The sequence below is a fragment of the Lepus europaeus genome, chromosome 8, assembly GCF_033115175.1.
Source record: "Lepus europaeus isolate LE1 chromosome 8, mLepTim1.pri, whole genome shotgun sequence".
NCBI classification, from domain to species: Eukaryota; Metazoa; Chordata; class Mammalia; order Lagomorpha; family Leporidae; genus Lepus; species Lepus europaeus.
In genome coordinates, this window is record NC_084834.1 from 89,152,245 (window position 1) to 89,175,375 (window position 23,131).

General features: G+C 42.1%; 1 protein-coding gene across 1 annotated transcript in view; it reads right to left on the bottom strand.

Moving 5' to 3' along the window:
* Positions 1-23,131, bottom strand: part of HERC5 (HECT and RLD domain containing E3 ubiquitin protein ligase 5) — a 66,890-nt gene that overhangs the window by 10,863 nt on the left and 32,896 nt on the right. Inside the window, exons 14-18 of the mRNA XM_062198913.1 lie at positions 14,737-14,850; positions 13,201-13,311; positions 10,865-11,035; positions 7,821-7,964; positions 7,069-7,235 (exon numbers count right to left, since the gene is read on the bottom strand). Coding sequence (XP_062054897.1) covers positions 7,069-7,235; positions 7,821-7,964; positions 10,865-11,035; positions 13,201-13,311; positions 14,737-14,850 — 707 coding nt within the window. The remainder of the gene's footprint in view (positions 1-7,068; positions 7,236-7,820; positions 7,965-10,864; positions 11,036-13,200; positions 13,312-14,736; positions 14,851-23,131) is intronic.

Below are 23,131 nucleotides of genomic sequence, written 5' to 3' on the forward strand. Positions count from 1 at the left end.
CTGCTCATGCAGACCCTGGCATGCAGTGGTGATGGCTCAAGCAACTCGATTGCTGCCACCCATGTGGGAGACCTGGACTGAGTTCTAGAATCCAGCTTTAGCACCACTGGTGGGCTGTTGCAGGGATTTGCAGAGAGAACCAACAGACGGGAGCTCTCTGCCTCCAAAACAAATTTTGAACAATAAAAAACGAGTGATAGCGTATTTACTGTCACAGTGTTGGGTTTATTGAAACTTCTGAACTTTATTTACAAAACAAATAGGTGTCATTAAATATAAGGTATCCCATGGGAAATCGAGGATTGCTTGGGTCACTGGACCTTTTCTGTACCTCTTGTCCCAATCCATACTAACATGCTCAAGACAGATCTGAAATTTAACTACCTTGTTTGAAGGTATCTGTGAGAACAGAAGCTTTATCAAATGGACTGCAGCCACTCTTTACTTCCCTCCTGTTGTCCTATGGTGCTTTATACTCACTTTAAAGTAGCATGTCTCGTACTGTACTGTTTGATCCTTCACTTGTTCCTTCATGCAACAAACATACAAGTGGCTCCTAATGTTGTAGGCATAGGGGATATATGAGTTTGAAACTAAGATATTACTGACGATTACCCCTGAGCTGTAGGTGAGATACACTGATCCAAGTTTTACCTACAACTACAGTGCAGCCTGAAAACTATGCAAGTGATAGAGGTACAGTTTGTAAGGACTTGGTTAACTCTGCATAGGAATATAAGTCTCTGGCAAAGGTCTTTGGGAGAGGATGAAATTCAAGCGGACATTTTCTTAATGGACTTTTACTGCTATATTGTGATATAATCAGTGATGTTTATTCATTATTTTTCTTGGGAGGAAATAAACAAAATGCTTTCAGAACAGGGCTATAAGAGACATTCCTATTTGAAAGATAAGAAGTAGGAAAGGAGGGTCCCAAGTAAGTAAAAAAAACCAAAAAGACAAACATTTAAATCCTAAGGTTTGAGAATTATCTTCTGTAACTCAACGTCCCACCCTGTCCAGACACACTAGGGCTGGGGCTGGAGACCCAAACCTGCGAGCATGGCTTTGCTAGGCCCAACCCACATCCCAGCTCTCACTGGTTGGAGTTGTGTGCCCGTGGCTAAGACTGCACCTGCACATTCGTGGCTCTACTGCCCTGGGTTCTGCTCTCTCCCTTGGCAGCTCTCTGTTGGGGCCCCAAAGGCTCTACGGGACATCCTTTGAAATCGAGGAGAAAGCAGCTCATATGCTCTGCACACCAGCAGAGCTGGCACTACCTGAATACCCTCTAGACCCCCTTTTTACCCCAGAGGGGTGGCCACCAGATCCACCCCCAGGCTGGCCGAGGAGCACAGCAACAGAATGTGGGAAGCACAGAGTTAAAGCAGTGCCACACATCAGCACTGAGGTTTCACAGGGCACAAGGCCCTTTTGACATAATTCTATTCCCCAGGTCTTGGCACTGTGGACTTGTGACAGCACTGGCAGCCCCACAATCTCTGAAATGCTTCTGAGGTTGTCCTTGCATCGTCTTGATGGACTGTACCAGGCTCCACCTGCCTTACTGATGTTTCTTTCAAAGCTTGCTTGGTTAAACTCTTGTCCTTACATGAACACTCTTCCGTTCTTTCCACCAGGGCCAGGCTGAGAACTGTCCAAATCTTTAACTTCTGCTTCCGTCCTGATGGTAAGTTTCATCTTCATATTACTTTTCTTCTTCGAGAAAGTCATGTCCCTCCTTCAAGACTCTGCTTAGATTTCGTCCACCATACGTCCTAGTCCATCACTCACCAGTTCTAACTTTCTTTTTTTTTTCTTGACAGGCAGAGTGGACAGTGAGAGAGAGAGACAGAGAGAAAGGTCTTCCTTTTTGCCGTTGGTTCACCTTCCAATGGCCGCCACGGCCGGCTCATCGTGCTGATCCGAAGCCAGGAGCCAGGTGCTTCTCCTGGTCTCCTATGCGGGTGCAGGAACCAGTTCTAACTTTCAAACACGAGGATATAAATATAGTTTACCAAGTTTCTTGCCACTTTACAACAGAGGTCGCCCTTCCTCCAGTTTCCTGTAACATCTCACTTGCATTCAGACCTCATCGGAACGGCCTTTACAGCGCACATTCCTGCCAGCTTTCTCTCATCATGACCACTTGGATAATTTCTAAGACGACTGAGGTCTCTCTACAGCTCTCCTCTTCTGAGCCTCTTCTGAGAACTGCCCATTTCAGTCCATTTGTAAGCCTGTTTTTCCTCACATGCACTTCAAAACTCACGTAGCCTCTATCCATTACCCATTCCAAAGCTGCTTCTATACCATCAGGTATTTGCTACAGCAACACCTTACCTGTCAGTACCAATTTCTGTCCGTATACCTTCGGGCTGCTGGTGAGCAATTTAAAAACAGAAGTTTACTGCGTACAGTATGGAGGCTAGAAAGTCCAAGATCAAGAGCCAGTGGGTTCAAGGTCCCATGAAGGCCCATTCCTTACAGCTGGTGCCCTCTCTGTGTCCTCATGTGACAGAGGGAGGAACAGGCTTCTCTCATGAGGGCCTTAATCCACTCATGAGGAGTTTGCCTCATGACCTAATCCTTCCTACAGACCTGCCTCTTAATAATGAGCACTGGGATCCACCCACAGCACCTCCCCTCTCCCCTTCCTCTACCATCCTCAAAGTCTGAACAGTGTCTTCTCCTGACAAGAGTTCCTTAATCTTAGTACAGTTAAATTTATCCATCTTTACTTGAGAAATTCCAGAAGTGAGAAAGCTATTCGTCTACATGTTTATCAACATGCATTTCATATATAAGGCCTTCATCCATGTGGAGTTGATTTTTGTGTATAGCATAAGGGCAATGATTTACTTTCTTTGGTTTTCTTTCTTTTCTTTTTTTTTTTTTTTTTGAGTGGATGATTTTCTTTCTGGCTCCATTTAATATGCCACCTCTAACAATATACATCAGGTTCTGAGCTCTTTTGTGACTCTGGAAATCAGTCCTATCAATACAGCCTTTAGTAATTCTTGATACCTAGTAGGCCAAGCTCTCCATCCTTATTTGACTTAAGAACTATTTCTAGCTACTCTACACTCTTTTTTTTTTTTTTTTTAATTTTTGACAGGCAGAGTGGACAGTAAGAGAGAGAGAGAGACAGAAAGGTCTTCCTTTTGCCATTGGTTCACCCTCCAATGGCCGCCGCGGTAGGCATGCTGCGGCCGGCGCACCGCGCTGATCCGATGGCAGGAGCCAGGTGCTTTTCCTGGTCTCCCATGGGGTGCAGGGCCCAAGCACTTGAACCATCCTCCACTGCACTCCTGGGCCATAGCAGAGAGCTGGCCTGGAAGAGGGGCAACCGGGACAGGATTGGTGCCCCGACCGGGACTAGAACCCAGTGTGCCGGCGCCGCAGGTGGAGGATTAGCCTAGTGAGCCGCGGCGCCGGCCTACTCTACACTCTTTACTCATTCATATAAATTTTAGAACCATCTTGTCAAGTTTAATACACAGCCTGCTGAGATTAAAACCAGAGTTTTTCTAACTACAGAGTTAGGTGATTCTTAGTGTGTATAATCCAGGCCAGCAACTCCTAGGAATCCTGAGAGCCCTTCCAGGGGTTCATGAAATCAAAACTATTTTTACCTTACTCGGACGTTACTGGACTTTTTTTTTTTTTTTTTTTTGCATTTTGTCACAAGCACACACAATCTTCCAGAGGCTATATGATATTGTGGAACATTCTGATAGCTAACAAAATGAGTGTTTATATATTCCCATGTTTAAACAATTTCACCTTAAATTTCAAATACTGTAAATATTGACAGATGTAACCAATACACAAGTAAAACTCTTTGTAGTCTTCAATGATTTTAAGAGAATCTCAAGATCTGTAAGTTTCAGCCGGCGCCGCGGCTCACTAGGCTAATCCTCCGCCTTGCGGCGCCGGCACACCGGGTTCTAGTCCCGGTCGGGGCACCGATCCTGTCCCGGTTGCCCCTCTTCCAGGCCAGCTCTCTGCTGTGGCCAGGGAGTGCAGTGGAGGATGGCCCAGGTCCTTGGGCCCTGCACCCCATGGGAGACCAGGAGAAGCACCTGGCTCCTGCCATCGGATCAGCGCGGTGCGCCGGCCGCAGCGCGCTACCGCGGCGGCCATTGGAGGGTGAACCAACGGCAAAAGGAAGACCTTTCTGTCTGTCTCTCTCTCACTATCCACTCTGCCTGTCAAAAAAAAAAAAAATCTGTAAGTTTCAGAAATACTGATATACACTCAGAGATTTAAATATATTTTTGTTTACTCAGTTTGTGTGTGTTAAGTTCATAAAGCCATCTTGGGTACAAGGACTATTTGATTCACCTTCAATATTTTCAATAAAAAAAAATGATCTCCTTTTCCAAATCTTGTGTTTTTGATACTTTTCTCCTTGTTTGACTAGTAAACTTAGCATAATGGGTAACAATTGGATTCTGGGGGCTGGAGCTGTGGCGTAGTGAGTTAAGCCGCTGTAGCAATGCTGGCATCCCACATGGGTGCCAGTTTGTGTCTTGCTGCTACACTTCTAATCCAACTCACTGCTAATGGGAAACCAGGGATGGCCCAAGTGCTTGGATCCTTGCCACACACATGGGAGACTCAGAAGAAGCTCTTGTCTTTGGCCTGGCCCAATCCTAGTCATTGAGACCATTTGGAGAGTAAACCAGCAGATGGAAGAACTCTCTGTAACTCTGCCTTTCTGACAGACATATAGATAGATAGATAAATAAATTAATAAATACATTTTAAAAATGAAACAAAACAACTGGACTCTGAAGTCAGGCTGTGTTAAAATCATGTTTCTGCTACTATGGTGCCTTGGGCAAGTTACCTAACCTGCTTCAGTTTCTTCATCTGGAAAATGGGGATAATAGGATTATATTACTGTTTTCATTCTTTAAAAAATATCTCTATAGTGTTCCATTGGTGTATACAAAAAATGTACGATTCTCTAATTAAGGAACATTAATGTATTCTTCATTTATTATGAATCATAATATAATATACATTAGCATACTTAAGTGCTTGCAGGACTGAAATTTCGGAATGTGACATGTATAGAAGTAGACCTGCTAGGTCAAAAGAGGGCAAACACATTTTTAATTGGTAAGTTTTTTTTTTTTTTTGCTGATTTACCTTTTGTTTGAGAAGTAGAGAAAGAGAAGGAATGAAAGAGGAAAGGACAGAGAAACACAGAAACAAAGACAGACAGAACTTCCATCCACTGATTTATTCCCCAAATGTCCACAACAGCTGTGACTGGGAGAGGCTGAAGTCAAGAGCCTGGAACTCAAGCTGGCTCTCCTATATGAGTGGCAGGATCTGCCTACCTGTTTACTGCTCACTTGCTGTCTCCCAGGGAATACATTAGCAGGCAGCTGAAATCAGAGCAGAGCTGGGGCTTGAACCCAGGCATTCCAATAAGGGATGCAAGCTTCTTAACCACTGAGCCAAATGCTTGTTCCCATATGTTTTATTTTGACACATACTGCTATATTGTTCTCTGAAAAGGTCAATTCATACTTCTACTACAACACTTGAAATTAGGATAAGGGGCCAGAACTGTGGTATAGCAGGTAAAGCTGCTGCCTGCAGTGCCAGCATCCCATATGGGCGCCGGTTTGAGTCCCGGCTGCTTCCCTTCAGATCCAACTCTCTGCTATGGCCTGGGAAATCAGTGGAAGATGGCCCAAGTCCTTGGGCCCCTGCACCCACGTGGGAGACTTGGAAGAAGCTCCTGGCTCCTGGCTTCAAGTTGGTGCAGCTCCAGCACTGTGGCCAACTGCGGACTGAATCAGTGATGGAAGACCTCTCTCTCTCTGACTCTCCTTCTCTCTCTGTGTAACTCAAATAAAAAAATAAATCTTTAAAAAAAAAAAAAGAAATTAGGATGAGCCTTTTCTCAAATCCTTGCCAACACCTGGTAGCATTAATTCTTAAAAGCAGTGTCAACATGAAGCATGAGCACTAGTGAGCTGGAGCATCTTTTTATTTAAGCACAATCGCTATGGCTTCTTTTGTGGGTTGCCTTCTTGGATACTTTGTCAGTTTTTCTTATGGATGTATAGGAATGCTTTGCATAGCAGGGTTAGTAATCCTTTCTATAATATATGTTGCTCATTTTTTAGGAAGTATTGGTTTGTGTGTTAACTTAGAAATAAGTTTCTACCTTAAAGGTGACATGCAACAACAGATGGTATGAAACAAAATTCAATGTAAACATCACTAGCACATTTTGCACCGATATATGAAGGTACTTAAAAAATTCCATGGAAAATGGAATTAAAAGCTTAGTTATCTTGCTGCAAAAAGTTTTTGAAATACATACATATAAGGAGGGTCCTCAAAAAGTTCATGAAAAATGCATATTATGAAAATTATGAATTTCAAAAATTTTTACACCAAAATACAACTTATTTTTAAAGATTCACTTACTTATTCATTTGAAAGGAAGAGTCAGAGAGAGAGGCAAGACAGAGATCTTCAATCTGCTGGTTCACTCCCCAAATGCCTGCAATGGCCAAAGATGGGCCAGGCCGAAGTCAGGGGCCAGGAACTCCATCTGGGTCTCCCATGTGGGTGGCAGGAGCCCAAGTGTGAGGACTGTCCTTCACAGGTACATTATCAGGGAGCTGGATTGGAAGATGAGCAGCCAGGACTCGAACTGGGCTCATATGCGATGCCCACATTGCAGGCAGCAGCTTAATTTGCTGTGCCACAGCACCAGTCCTAAAATAAATTTACCTAGTAATATCATTTTCCCATTTTCTGAAGTACCTTTATATACCTATGCTCTATCTACGACTGCTTCTACACAGAGAAAGTTCAAAGCTTAATGTAAGCACTCAGCACTAATCATGGAAACAATCAACTCTTCTTAATTTTAGAAAATGAAATATTATCCAACAGTTTTTGCCAAAGTTAAAATTGGTTTAAAGTACTTAAAATATTACTAATGAACATGAATGTATTATTGGAGCATTTGTTTTTAATATTTTAACAAAATATATCTTAGAATTCTAAAAATGGAACTATGTTACTTACGTTCCCAAAACAGGACTGAGTTCCTTCAAGTCTTCCAATGATGGCTTCTGGTCCAAAAGTTTCTTAAATAGTGCCAGTGGGAAACAGAGGTTGGCAACATTGCAATTGAAGAGGGAGAGTCCACAGAGGATCCCAAAGAAGAAGTACCTCTTCTCCTCGAACTTAGGCTGAAAAGGGGAAAACAAATCTTAAAGTAACATGATTCTTTTTTATCAGAACAATGGAATGTTAGTAACACCTTTCTCCCTTTTCACAAAATCAAATCTCAAATTAATACCAGGAAAACCCAAGATAAGAGTATTTAGACTTTATACTTGGTCATGAGGCCAATTTAAATCCCTGCCACAGGTTTCATTACTAAAAGCATAATAGGAATAGTGATGTACAAGGCTCAACAATCCTTAAAAACTTGTTTTGTACTTTTTCTCTCCATGGCCTTTGCCTTTTTAAGTTCATCAAGAAAAATAGAACTTGAAACAAAGAATGTGTACCTGAGAAAGGAAGGGTTCATTTTTGAACCTTGCATATTGCTTCTACATTTATTGGGTTCTCCTGTGAGGGCAGACATGGGAACCCAAGCAACGAGGAGACGAGGAGTCCATCTAACAATCAATGTGTCAGATTTGAAGATTAACTCTACAATTATGTCAACAACTCTGCTCCTAATATGAAATGGTCTAAACCTAATTTTCCATGGTATCCAATCATTTTGTCTGTCACAAAACAGCACAAGCAAAAAACAAAGGACATACCTTGGCAGGAAACCACATGAAGGAAGCCTCTTCAGGGTACATGAACATCCCATATTCTGGCCGGGTCATCTCTTCAAACAGACAGTAGAAGAACTCTGTCATGACTCCTCTAAAGCCATACCCAATCTCTCCAGTGAATGAAACCTGAACAAACACAGCAAACATGTTCTCACTTCCAGCGCTCCATGTTATGCTGCCAGAGAGAAAGAGTCCCTTAATACCAGCAACAGTGGGCACTAACCAGGGACCCAAGTATTTCATAAGCACTGTGGTAAGCATCTTCCTTGTATCATCCTTCCACCAACTCTGTGAGATCAGTGAAACTTCCAGAATTTAAATAACTTTCCCATTTATACAACAGCAAGGTGGTGTGACCTAGATGGGTTTCTGTCAGTCAAACCCCAGAGCCTGCCAGAAATCTAATCGAATTGACCTCAACTGGCATTACTTTCACACTTACTAGTTTCATTAAATATAATGAAAATAAACTGAAGGAAATAAAAAGATTAGAATTTCCCAAAAATCTGAAAAAGCAGGGTATACATATGGTATTTGTTGCTGTGGCTGTTTCTGCTGAAAACAATTCTTTTATCACACCCCATCCTTTCTCCTTCAGTTTCCTGCTCCATCATACCTCTCCTTGGAATCTTTCACTTCAATTCACAAATGTGTTAAGATCTCCCTTATACTTAGAAGAAAAGAAAATTGCAATACACTGTCTCCAATAGAGACAGCACTGGCTCCTTTCACTGTGGGAGCCAAACTTCAGAGAATGCATGCTTGCCCACTCCTCCAGCAGTGGGTCCTCCAAGAGGACCAAGTAGTTGTGAATCCACAGTTCCAGGTACTTTTTCTCACTGCATCTTCCCGATTTTCTCTAACTCACTCCACACTCCTGACCACTTCCTTTTTCTGGCACTCTTCTCCTATGCTTTCTCTTACAAAACATGATTCAGGCTTCTATTTCTGTATGTGCTTTTTCCTGCATCCCATCCTGACATTCTTGTCCCTGCTCCCTGCTCCTTCCTTGGATGCTCCATTCCTTGTAAGCATTTAGCCTTCCAATCCATTCTATTCTCCCTCCTGATTGACAGGTGCTCATTTCATAGCCTACCCAACACTTCCATCTGGCTGTTCCTCTAACACTCCCAGGAGCGCTTCTTGCTAGCTTCTTTATTTGGAAGGGTGCCTCCTTCATTCCCCAGAGAAACAAGTTTCAAACCTCAATGAAATATTTCCAATCTTTCTCTTAGGACCAACTATCAAATCCATATGCTTCTCCTTCCTCTGGATAAGTTGCCTGATCTTACAAAAGCATCAGCTTTCCCCCCACAAGATTAACAGAAAGATTAAATGGGATAACACATGCAAAAGGCCTCATGAAGAATCTAGAAAATGGGAAATGCTCAATGAATGCGACCTGAATTTTAAAAAAGAATGAATCAAAGTGGAACTAAAATAACTGAGTGGATGGCTTAACAAGCACATGTTGCATTCATATAATGAGTTCATTAGTTATAAAATCATTTCTGTGCAAACACGTAGAAAGGCTAACTCTAATAGCAAACTCTAATACAACCATACTTTTCAAACAGTATTCTGAGCTTTAGTAAAGTCAATCTTCCTTTAATCTGAGTAGAATTAGTGATAAACTAGAGTCTCCCATCAAAACTACTCAAATCAATATTATCAGACCAATCTGCATTTGTCATAAGTAGAAAATCTAGTGCCTGATGACTGGGCCCAAATTCTGGCTGTGATATTTCTTGGCTGTGCGTTCTTGGGATAAGTTACCTGATTGTTCTGTGCCTCAGTTTCTCTACATGTTAACAGGAGGGAAAAACAAAACCTACCATATAGTGTTGAAAGAGTTAGACAAGTGTAAGACACAACATTTCTAGGTACAAAGAAAGCAGTCAATAAATCTACTAATCATTATAATTCTATAACAAATATCTTAGTAAGACAAGTCATATGGTAATTATATAAAAAACCATCTAGAAACGTTCAGAACACGGTTCCATCTGCGTGATACACCAGAACAACAGTGCAGTTAATAAAGGGGACACCTCCTCTTCTACAAAACAACTTGGGTTCTGCACGAGAGCAGAAGCACGCTTTACTGATCCTTGGCATCAAGCCCATCTCTCTGAACTCTTGCAAGGTGGTGACTAGTAAGGCTAAAGAAGACCTCAGATGGGACTGGACCTCCTTCCGGACCAGGGTGGGAGAACCACCCTTGAGCCTGCTGCTTCTTAGCCCAAACATACTGGGTGTCCATAGCCACCATGCCAAATTTAAGGTAATTAGGGAGGCACCAGGGCCTTGCCTGTGTTCCACATCAGTGCCTGGGTTCAATTTCTGGTTCCATATCCTGATTCCAGTTTCCTGCCAAGCAGACTCTGGGAGGCAGTGGTGATGGCTGAAGTATTGGGCTCTTGTCACCCAATTGAAGGACCTAGATTGCATTCCTAGCTTCAGACTCAGCCTCCTGCCCAGCCCTGGACACCTGGGGAATGAACCAATACATGGGAGCTCTCTGTATCTCTCAAAGAAATTAAAATTTTTTTCTTCAAAGATTTTATTTATTCCTTTGAAAATCTCTCTCTCTCTCTCTCTCTCTCTCACACACACACACACACAGAAATTTCTGTCTGTTGGTTCCCTCCCCAGATGGCCACAACAGCCAAGTTTGGGCCAGGCTAAAGCCTGGAGCTTCATCTGTGTCTCCTAGGTGGGTGGCAGGGAAAAGGACTTGGCCCATCCTCAGCTGCTTTCCCAGGACATTAGCAGGGAGCTGGATCAGAATTGGAGCATTGGGGACATGAATCAGCACCTATATGGGATGCTAGTGACACAGGTGGTAGATACATCTGCTCTGTCACAATGCTGCCCCCTCCCATTTTTTCTTAAAAAAAAAAAAAAAAAAGACTAACTAGGGAATCAGAAAGACCCCCAAACAGACCCCTCTGTAGCAAAGGGAGATTATTTCCTCTCCATGAGACCCTTCAGCAGCAAAATAGAGAGTGAGAAATATACTTTACCAACAACTCCTTCCTCAGGTCTTCATTCTCAAACCGACTGAGCTGATTCAAAACATCCTCGATCAAGTGGCTCCTCCGGACTCTTAGGTTAAACGTGGGCAGAAAAGCCGGCTCTAACTCCTCCCCTTCAACAAATCTTGCCAATCTTATACACGCTCGGATTCTCTTCTCCTAGGATACAGAAATGTGTCACTTTGTTCTTGCCATTTGCCCTCTCAGTAGAAACCTGGTATATCAGAGTAACCAGAACCATTTGAAAGCACACGTCACATTCAGGGCAGATGCTTGGGGGTGGCTGACCCATCGGTATTTTCTCTCGCAGAGCACAAGAGACGCGGGACCTGCAGAACACAATGCTGTGTGCAGCCACCCGGATGGGCAGCAAAGGCCCAACTATGGATTTCCCTGGGCCACTTTTTCTTGGAAACGCAACTGTACTTCAGTGACCAAAGTCACTGATCATAGCAGCCTAAGAGACTGACAGAAATCTATAGGAACAGGGCACAGAACTGAAATTCTCAGTCAGAAGCTCAGGTCTTAGAAAGGAAGCAGATTGCAGGAAGAATCCAGGAGGGAGAGGCCTCTCCAAAGAGATCCCATCTAAGGAGAAAGTCTAGACAAGGGACTGAATGGGCCGCTTCATCTACAGAGTGGATATGCAAGGGATGGTGAGAGGAGACACACACACACAGAATGTTCATGATAATCTGGGGCCATGAAAGGCTGACCTCTCAGCAGAACAAAGAGCATTCAAACACCAGTTTTTTAAAATTACCACCAGAAGCCTGTTTTAAAAGGTTACAAGAGCTGAAGCAAAACAAAGTTATTGGCTGGCACAGCGGCTCACTTGGCTAATCCTCTGCCTGCGGGCGCCGGTACTCCGGGTTCTAGTCCCGGTTGGGGTGCCGGATTCTGTCCCAGTTGCTCCTCCTCCAGTCCAGCTCTCTGCTGTGGCCCAGGAGGGCAGTGGAGGATGGCCCAAGTGCTTGGGTCCTGCACCCGCATGGGAGACTAGAAGCACCTGGCTCCTGGCTTCGGATCAGTGCAGCACTGGCCGTAGCACGCCAGCCGTAGCGGCCATTTGGAGGGTGAACCAAATGGAAGGACCTTTCTCTCTCTCTCTGTCTCTCTCTCACTGTCTAACTTTGCCTGTCAAAAAAAAAAAAAGTTATTGTATCTTTTTTTTCTGTATGTAAAAGTGGTAAGTACAGAGAACACTTTTAGGTACTTTCTACTATGTACTACTTCAAATGCTTCACCAACATCAACACATTTAAGCCTCATAAAAAAAATCAGTGAGGTAGGGATCACCAGATATATCTTCCTAGGCATTTTCAATTGTCCCATTTTAAGTTAAAAACCATCTGTTGTACACATTGACAAAAAGAACCCCCTCAGCTGGACATAGTAGTGATAGGGACTCCAAGGGTCCCTGGAAAAGAAAGAAAAAATACATGATGTGAGGAGTAATCTTCAGATGTAGCTGAGTCTGTGGAACAGAAGTGAATAAGCATTTTGTACACTTCTGAGCAAAACAGGCTACTCCAAAGTCAGTTCCCTGATTGGTTCATGTAGCATGCCTCACTGGCATACACTTTCAGTTCCCTGATTGGTTGTTATTCTGCCCCTCCTCTGATTGGTTAAATCTATAATCACTTCTCAGAAAGTGGCCAATCAGAGAGAGCCATTTTGTATATAAAAGAGTTAGCACTTGTAACCTTCTCTGGCAACTCCTCCTTTGGAGTCAGCCTCCTGACTGTTGGGACGGGTTTCTCATTTTCAACAAACTTCACTTTGTTCAGTATCCCTGTCTGGGCAGAAATTCTTTGATCTGAGATCACTCTCACTGTCCTGCAACGGTAGTACACGAAGAGAGGAACATTTTACAAACCTTTATTATGGCACCATCACAGAGCACCAGTCATTTATAGTGGTCTTACCTTCAAGAACCCTCTGCCACCTCTCTCCCTGATGTTTTTTCCATTTGACTGCATCTCCGTAAGTAATGGCCTTGTCCTAACCAAGCCCAACTTTATTATCCCTCTCTAGTCCTACTCAGAAGACGGGAGGATGCAGTTGCCAACTTCAAGCACAAACTCTAGCACGAGGCCTGCTGGCCCAGCTCCAACCTGCACAACTGAGGCCCTGATCCATCTCAAGGCTGAGCCAATGCAAATGATGACTGCCCACCCTGCCTGCATTAGAGTCTGAGCTCCTAAACGCCACAATCACTGGTCTCACAGTGGGCAGCTCCCTTATCACTCCCCAGGTGCAGCATGCTTACAAAGGTATTTATCATCGGATTTATGTTAATGAAGGCAAATAGGTATACATACCTGAATTTTTAAAAGTGAGTCTGCATATAGTAGTTTAATTTTTGTCAGAGTATTAAAGACAAATGAAAAGTTACTGAATGAGACACAACGCTGTTCCTCTGCTGAAGTTTCCTAAAAATGGAAATGACAACTATTATAAATTACAGGACAGAGAAATCTTAGACCTTACCTTATAGTCTTTTTTTTTTTTTTTTTTTGACAGGCAGAGTGGACAGTGAGAGAGAGAGACAGAGAGAAAGGTCTTCCTTTTTGCCGTTGGTTCACCCTCCAATGGCCGCTGCGGCTGGCACATTGCGCTGATCCGAAGCTGGGAGCCAGGTGCTTCTCCTGGTCTCCCATGCAGGTGCAGGGCCCAAGCACTTGGGCCATCCTCCACTGCACTCCCGGGCCATAGCAGAGAGCTGGCCTGGAAGAGGGGCAACCGGGACAGAATCCGGAGCCCCAATCGGGACTAGAACCTGGTGTGCCAGCGCTGCAAGGCGGAGGATTAGCCAATTGAGCCGTGGGCTGGCCACCTTATAGTCTTAAATCCCTGACAGTTTAAGGACTCAGAACTCCAGACAAAGCAATCCAAAATGCTGGTCAGCAGTACTAGCAGAAGCAAGTGTGTTTAGTAAGTATCAATGAAAGGTATATAAACCTTGTGTTTTCAATGCCCATTTAATTTAGCAATAATAAATTCTGGACACCTTCCAAAAGAGTTCTGCTGCCACCTGAGCTCCAGCAGTGGGAATGAGCTCACCTGCACCTGGTAAGGGGAGGCTGACAAAATGTGGATAGCTGGTGAGCTCACACAGGGTTGTTGCTGGGCGGGGGTTGATGTGCTAGATGGAGAAAGAATTATAGTCTTTGGAGAAAGGAAAAACTCCTCTGTCAGCTGCTGCACTGGCAAGAGGAGCCCTTGAACTATATTTTAGAAAATGAAAAATAGCCCTTCGTAGTAAACAAGATCGGGAAAAGGAGAGGGAAGAGGAAGAAGGGTGGGGGTGTGGGTAGGAGAGCGGGTACGGTGGGAAGAATTACTATATTCCTAAAGGTATATTTATGAAATGTATGCGAACAAAATAAATCAATAAATAAAAAGAAAACAGCACTGCCACCCCCAGGCCACCCTTCCCAGAGCAGCAGCCCTCCCTTGCTGGCTCTTAGCTCAGGGGGGAGTCACACTGCCTCCTGTGGTGACCTGGAGTCCATCAGAGCTCACATCCATCTGGGCTGTCTCAGTGTCACCAGTCTTTGATCAGAGTGTGGACAGATTTCTGCCCTTTTCCTTTCATGCATTTTCATATGCTCGTAGCGCTCTCCATGAGCTGACTGCCTGGTCGATCCCTGGGTATCAGACACTTTTCTGCCAGGACTCTGGCTACAAAATCACACAGGTTTTGAGGATTCTTGCTTTTCCCTTGTGCCCTGCGGCTTCAAATATGTAATCCTGCAGAATGCAAGGATTTTAAGAAACTCGTGTTGAAAGTTATAGCAGAAAGGCCCATATTAAATTCTGGATTATCAGTATCTCCCTATAAATGCAATGCTTACCAAGTTCGTTTTCCCAGAGCACCTTCTATATGCTTCTCCATAAAAGTTGAGCCAGTCTAAGAGTTCATCCACTACGAACACTTCTTCAGGCACAAGACACGTAGTCTGATTTACCTGAAATAAAATGTGACTTATGAGAAAGTTTCATATTTAATGACAGTTTTTCTCGATGAATATTAGGTTATCAGAGGAAAATAGTAAATTAAACACTTTTAGTGACCAGAATAAAATTCTGTTCAACACCTCCTCCACTGCCAAAACCCCAAATTCCCATGGATATTAAAGAATACCTAAGATTCAATAAGGGTGACTGATGATAAAATGATAAACTTCTAGTTATTCTCAGTTCATATGAAAACTTCAGAGAATTTTAAGTCCACGGGACAAAAATCAACATAATATGAATCCAAAGCACCTCAGGGCCTAATTCTTTTTTTTTTAACTTTTATTTATTAAATATAAATTTTGAAAGTACAACTTTTGGATTATAGTGGCTTTTCCCCCCATAACTACCCTCCCACCCGCAAACCATCCCATCTCCTACTTCCTCTCCCATCCCATTCTTATTTTTTTTCTTTTTCTTTTTTTTATTTATTAAATATAAATTTCAAAAGTACAGTTTATGGATTACAATGGCTTTCCCCCCCCATAATTTCCCTCCCACTCACAACCCTCCCATCTCCCGCTCCCTATCCCATTCCATTCACATCAAGATTCATTTTCAATTCTCTTTATATACAGAAGATCAATTTAGTATATATTAAGTAAAGATTTCAACAGTTTGCACCCACACAGAGACACAAAGTGTAAAATACTGTTTCAGTACTAGTTGTAGCATTACTTCACATTGGACAACACAGTAAGGACAGAGATCCCACATGAGAAGTAAGTACACAGTGACTCCTGTTGTTGACTTAACAATTTGACACTCTTGTTCATGGCGTCAGTAATCTCCCTAGGCTCCTGTCATGAGTTGCCAAGGCTATGGAAGCCTTTTGAGTTTGCCGACTTTGATCTTATTCCGACAGGGTCATAGTCAAATTGGAAGTTCTCTCCTCCCTTCAGAGAAAGGTACCTCCTTCTTTGATGGCCCTGTTCTTTCCACTGGGATCCCACTCGCAGAGATCTTTCATTTAGGTCTTCTTTTTTTTTTTTTTTCCAGAGTGTCTTGGCTTTCCATGCCTAAAATACTCTCATGGGCGTTTCAGCCAGATCCGAGTGCCTTAAGGGCTGATTCTGAGGCCAGAGTACTATTTAGGACGTCTGCCATTCTATGAGTCTGCTGTGTCTCCCACTTCCCATGATGGATTGTTCTCTCCCTTTCTGATTCTATCAGTTAGTATTAGCAGACACTAGTCATGTTTGTGTGATCTCTTTGACTCTTAGACCTATCAGTGTGATCAATTGTGAGCTGAAATTGATCACTTGGACTAGTGAGATGGCATTGGTACATGCCACCTTGATAGGATTGTACTGGAATCCCCTGGCACGTTTCTAACTTCACCATTTGAGGCAAGTCCGATTGAGCATGTCCCAAATTGTACATCTCCTCCCTCTCTTTTTCCCACTCTTAAATTTAACAGGGATCACTTTTCAGTTAAAATTTAAACACCTAAGAATAATTGTGTGTTAATTAAGGGTTCAACCAATAGTACTAGAACAAAAAAAAATACTAAAATGGATAAAGTATTACATTGTACATCAACAGTCAGGACAAAAGCTGATCAAGTCACTGTTTTTCATAGTGTCCAATTCACTTCAACAGGGTTCCCCTTTGGTGTTCAGTTAGTTGTCACCGATCAGGGAGAACATATGATATTTGTCCCTTTGGGACTGGCTTAATTCACTCAGCATGATGTTTTCCAGATTCCTCCATCTTGTTGCAAATGACCGGGTTTCATTGTTTTTGACTGCTGTATAGTATTCTATAGAGTACATGTCCCATAATTTCTTTATCCAGTCTACTGTTGATGGGCATTTGGGTTGGTTCCAGGTCTTAGCTATTGTGAATTGAGCTGCAATAAACTTTAAGGTGCAGGTAGCTTTTTGATTGCCAATTTAATTTCCTTTGGGTAAGTTCCAAGGAGTGGGATGGCTGGGTTGTATGGTAGGGTTATATTCAGGTTTCTGAGGAATCTCCAGACTGACTTCCTTAGTGGCTTAACCAGTTTGCATTCCCACCAACAGTAGGTTAGTGTCCCTTTTTCTCCACATCCTCTCCAGCATCTATTGTTGGTAGATTTCTGAATGTGAGCCATTCTAACTGGGGTGAGGTGAAACCTCATTGTGGTTTTGATTTGCATTTCCCTGATTGCCAGTGATCTTGAACATTCTTTCATGTGTCTGTTGGCCATTTGGATTTCCTCTTTTGAAAAATGTCTATTGAGGTCCTTGGCCCATCTCTTAAGTGGGTTGTTTGTTTTGATGTTGTGGAGTTTCTTGATTTCTTTGTAAATTCTGGTTATCAACACTTTATCTGTAGCATAGTTTGCAAATATTTTTTCCCATTCTGTTGGTTGCCTCTTCACTTTCCTGACAGTTTCTTTTGAGGTACAGAAACTTCTCAATTTGATGCAATCCCAACAGTTAATCTTGGCTTTGACTGCCTGTGCTTCTGGGGTCTTTTCCAAGAAGTCTTTGCCTGTACCTATATCTTGCAGGGTTTCTCCAATGCTAATAATGTGATGGTGTCGGGTCATAGATTTAAGTCTTTAATCCATGTTGAGTGAATTTTTGTGTAAGGTGAAAGGCATGGGTCTTGCTTCATGCTTCTGCACGTGGAAATCCAATTTTCCCAGCACCATTTATTGAATAGACTGTCCTTACTCCAGGAATTGGTTTTGGATCCTTGATCAAATATAAGTTGGCTATAGATGTTTGGGTTGATTTCTGGTGTTTCTATTCTGTTCCATTTGTCTATCCATCTGTTTCTGTACCAGTACCATGCTGTTTTGATAACAACTGCCCTGTAGTATGTCCTGAAATCTGGTATTGTGATGCCACCAGTTTTGTTTTTGTTGTACAAGATTGCTTTAGCTATTCGAGGTCTCCTGTGTCTCCATATGAATTTCAGCATCATTTTTTCCAGATCTGAGAAGAATGTCTTCTGTATTTTGATTGGTATTGCATTGAATGTATAAATTGCTTTTGGGAGAATGCACATTTTGATGATATTGATGCTTCCAATTCATAAAACTGGAAGATTTCTCCATTTTTTGGTATCCTCTTCTATTTCTTTCTTTAAGGTTTTTTAATTTTCATCGTAGAGATCTTTAACGTCCTTGGTTAAGTTTATTCCAAGGTATTTGATTGTTTTGTAGCTATTGTGAATGGGATTGATCTTAGAAGTTCTTCCTCAGCAGTGGCATTGCCTGTGTATACAAAGGCTGTTGATTTTTGTACACTGATTATGTATCCTGCTACTTTTCCAAACTCTTCTATGAGTTCCAATAGTCTCTTAGTAGAGTTCTTTGGATCCCCTAAATAAAGAATCATATCATCTGCAAAGAGGGATAGTTTGAGTTCTTCCTTCCCAATTTGTATCCCTTTAATTTCTTTTTCTTGCCTAATAGCTCTGGCTAAAACTTCCAGAACTATATTGAATAGCAGTGGTGAGAGTGAGCATCCCTGTCTGGTACCAGATCTCAGCGGAAATGCTTCCAACTTTTCCCCATTCAATAGGATGCTGGCCATGGGTTTTTCATATATTGCTTTGATTGTATTGAGGAATGTTCCTTCCATACCCAGTTTGCTTAGAGTTTTCATCATAAAAGGGTGTTGAATTTTATCAAATGCTTTCTCTGTGTCTATTGAGATAATCATATGGTTTTTCTTCTGCAGTCTGTTAATGTGGTGTATCACGTTGATTGTTTTGCAAACATTGAACCATCCCTGCATACCAGGGATAAATCCCACTTGGTCTGGGTGGATGATCTTTCTGATGTGTTGTTGCATTCTATTGGCCAGAATTTTATTGAGGATTTTTGCATCTATGTTCATCAGGGATATTGGTCTGTAATTCTCTTTCAATGCTGTATCTTTTTCCAGCTTAGCAATTAAGGTGATGCTGGCTTCATAGAAAGAATTTGGGAGGATTCCCTCTATTTCGATTGTTCTGAATGGTTTGAGAAGAACTGGTAGAACTCAGCAGTGAATCCATCTGGTCCTGGGCTTTTCTTTGTTGGGAGGGCCTTTATTACTGTTTCAATTTCTGTCTCAGTTATGGGTCTGTTTAGGTTTTCTATGTCTTCCTGGCTCAATTTGGTAGGTTGCATGTGTCCAAGAATATATCCATTTCTGATAGATTTCCCTGTTTGCTGGCATACAAGTTCTTACAGTAATTTCTGATGATTCTTTTTATTTCTATGGTGTCTGTTGTTATGTTTCCTTTTTCATCTCTGATTTTATTGATCTGGGTCTTTTTTTCTTTTTTTAGTTAGTTGGGTCAATAGGGTGTCAATTTTGTTTATTTTTTCAAAAAACCAGCTCCTCGTTTGGCTGATTTTTTGTAATTTTTTTTGGATTCAATCCTGTTGATTTCTTCTCTGATTTTAATTATTTCTCTTCTGCTACTGGGTTTGGGTCTGGTTTGCTGCAGATTTTCTAGACCCTTGAGATTTATTTGGTGCCTTTCCAATTTCTTGATGTAGGCACCTATTGATAGAAACTTTCCTCTTAACACTGCTTTTGCTATATCCCATAAGTTTTGGTATGTTGTGCTGTTATCCTCATCTACTTCCAGAAAGTTTTTGATTTCTCTTTCAAGTTCTTCTATGACCCACTGTTCATTCAGGAGCAGGTTGTTCAATCTCCATGTGTTTGCATATGCTCTAGGGATTCCTGAGTTGCTAATTTCCAACTTCATTCCTTTATGGTATGAGAAGCTGCATCATATGATTCTAATTCTTTTGAATTTGCTGAGACTTGCTTTATGGCCTAGTATGTGGTCAATCCTAGAGAAGGTTCCATGTACTGCTGAGAAGAATGTAAATGCTTGATGTGCAGGATGAAAAGTTCTGTAGATATCTGTTAGATCCATTTGGGCTATAGTGTCATTTAAATCTACTGTCTCCTTGCTGATCTTCTGTCCTGTTGATCTATTTCTGAGAGTGGAGTATTGAAGTCCCCCAGTACTATTGTATTGGGGTCTAAGTCTCCCTTTAAGTCCCTTAACAAATCTTTTAAATAAACTGGTGCCCTGAAATTAGGTGCATATACATTGATAATCGTTATATCTTCCTGTTGAATTGATCCCTTAATCATTACATAGTGCCCCTTTTTGTCTCTCTTAACAGTTTTTGTGTTAAAGTTTATGTTGTCTGATATTAAGATGGCTACACCCGCTCTTTTTTCATTTCTGTTGGCATGGTATATCTTTTTCCAGCCTTTCACTTTCAGTCTGCATGCATCTTTGTTGGAAAGATGTGTTTCTTGTAAGCAGCAAATAGATGGGTTTTGTTCATTAGCCCAATCAGCCAATCTGTGTCTTTTAACTGGACAGTTCAGGCCATTAACGTTCAATGTGACTATTGATAAGGAGTAACTTTGCCCTGCCATTTCCCAAAGATATTTTCTAATATATGCTTTGAGTTTCCTGTGATCTTTTGCTGTGAGGTTTCCTTCCTTTACCTTCTTTCATATTGATGACCGTGTTTCTGTGTTTCTGTGTGTAGCACATCTTTAAGCATCTTTTGCAGGGCTGGACGAGCGGTGACAAATTCTTTCAGTTTCTGTTTGCTGTGAAAGGTCTTTATTTCACCTTCATTCACAAATGAGAGCTTTGCAGGATATAATATTCTGGGCTGGCAGTTTTTCTCTCTTAGTATCTGGGCTATGTCTCGCCATTCCCTTCTAGCTTGTAGGGTTTCTGATGTGAAGTCTGCTGTGAGTCTAATTGGAGATCCTCTGAGAGTAATCTGACGTTTCTCTCTTGCACATTTTAGAATCTTTTCTTTATGTTTCACTGTGGTGAGTTTAATTACAAGGTGTCGTGGTGAGGATCTCTTTTGGTCATGTTTACTAGGGGTTCTATGAGCTTCCTGTACTAGGATGTCTCTGTCCTTCTCCAAACCCGGGAAGTTCTCTGCAAGTATCTCACTAAAAAGGCCTTCTAATCCTTTCTCTCTCTCCATTGCCTTCAGGGACTCCTAGAACCCGAATGTTAGGTTTTTTAATAGTATCCTGTAGATTTCCGACAATATTTTTTAGATTTCTAATTTCCTCTTCTTTTCTTTGGTTTGACTGTATACTTTCCTGTGCTCTGTCTTCTAAGTCCAATATTCTCTCTTCTATTTCACTGACTCTGTTTTTAAGGCTCTCTAATGTGTTTGCCATTTGATCTATTGAGTTCTTCATTTCGTTTTGATTTCTCTTCACTATCACACTTTCCTGTTCTACTAGTTTCTGCATTTCATTTTGATTCCTCCTTAAGTTTTCATTTTCTCGAAGGAGATTTTCTATCCTGTCCAGTAAGGAATTCCGTAGCTCAAGCATTTGTTTTTGAAAACTTCTAATTGTTCTTATCATAAATTTTTTGAAATCCGTATCTTGCATTTCTTCCATCTCATCATCTTCATAATCTTGGCTTGGGGTGTCTTGTTCATTTTTGGGTGTCATAATGTCTTCCTTGTTCTTGTTTCCTCTGTTTCTGCATTTGTTGCTTGGCATTGTGGAGATATTCTTTGGATTCTTCTTCCCTCGCTGTTGTGTTTTTTCTTGTTATACTATGACTGTATTAAGTGGACTGTCTGCTTTTGATGGAGCCTTAGAGGCTTGGGATCTCCCATCCCATTCTTCATTAAGATTCATTTTTAATTATCTTTATATACAGAAGATCAACTTAGTATATACTAAGTAAAGATTTCAACAGATTGCACCCACACAGACACACAAAATATAAAGTATTGAATACTAGTTTTACCGTTTATTCACAAAGTACAACACACTAAGGAGAGAGATCCTACATGGGGAGTAAATGCACAGTGACTCCTGTTGTTGATTTAACAATTGACACTCTTTTTTTTTTTTTTTTTTTTTGGCCAGAGTTAGACAGTGAGAGAGAGACACACAGAGAGAGAGACAGAGAGAAAGGTCTTCCTTCCGTTGGTTCACCCCCCAAGTGGCCACTACGGCCGGAGCACTGTGCCAATCTGAAGCCAGGAAGCCAGGTGCTTCCTCCTGGTCTCCCATGTGGATACAGGGCCCAAGCACTTGGGCCATCCTCCTCTGCCTTCCCGGGCTACAGCAGAGAGCTGGACTGGAAGAGGAACAACTGGGACAGAATCCAGTGCCCCAACCTGGACTAGAACTCGGGGTGCCGGTGCCACAGGCAGAGGATTAGCCTAGTGAGCCGTGGTGCCGGCCATAATTGACACTCTTATTTATAACGTCAGTAATCACCCGAGGCTCTTGTCATGAGCTGCCAAGGCTATGGAAGCCTTGAGTTCACAAACTCCGACCTTATTTAGACAAGGCCATAATCAAAGTGGAAGTTCTCTCCTCCCTTCAGAGAAAGGTACCTCCTTCTTTGACAGCCCATTCTTTCTACTGGGATCTCACTCACAGACATCTGTCATTTAGGTCATTTTTTGCCACAGTGTCTTGGCTTTCCATAGGGCCTAATTCTTTATGATTTGTTCTTCAGAGCTTAACAAACTACCACTTATAGATGTCCTCTCTTCTTAGTTACTCATGGAACATTCCTTCAATGAACTGTGGGGGCTTTTCAGCCCTGCGTCCCATGAGATGGTTGGATTTGCTGTGACACATGAATATCCTGGCATCAGTCAGTAAAGGTTTTGAATATTCATGAAACTAGACTTGGGACATCAAGTGACTACCAGGATTTGAGCTGGATGTGGATACACCTGCCTGACATTCTAATTCTCAGAAGGTTTTCTATAAACTTTTCTTTCCTGTGTACAATAAGACCAATAGTTTGTGATATTCCCAGTGGCTCTGCAATTCCAAATGATCCCTGCCTTCCAGCAGAACTACCAATTATGGCGAGGCTGTTTCACCCCTGTGGCAAGGGTCCTGCTGACCCTGGCCTTGCACTGCCATTAGGCTCAGGGTCCCCAGAATCACAAGATGGTGAATGCAGTGGGTGCTTCGTCCTCATGTTCTCTTGTGGCCCCCTTCTGAGGTATGGGGTTTGATAAATATCAAATATTCTGTTAGGGTCAAAGGACAGAGCAGGATCCCCTGAAGAGCTCTTTGTGGCTGCATCAGCATTTCTCCCAACTCTCGAAGTGACAAAAGCTCACTGGAATCTACTCTTCTTGAGCTCTTCCATAAATTTCTCAATTTTTCAAAGCAATTTTTTTTTATTCTTCCTTCTCTTTTATACAAAACCTTCAACAACAGTCAATATAACCATTGCTTTTCAATAGTATGG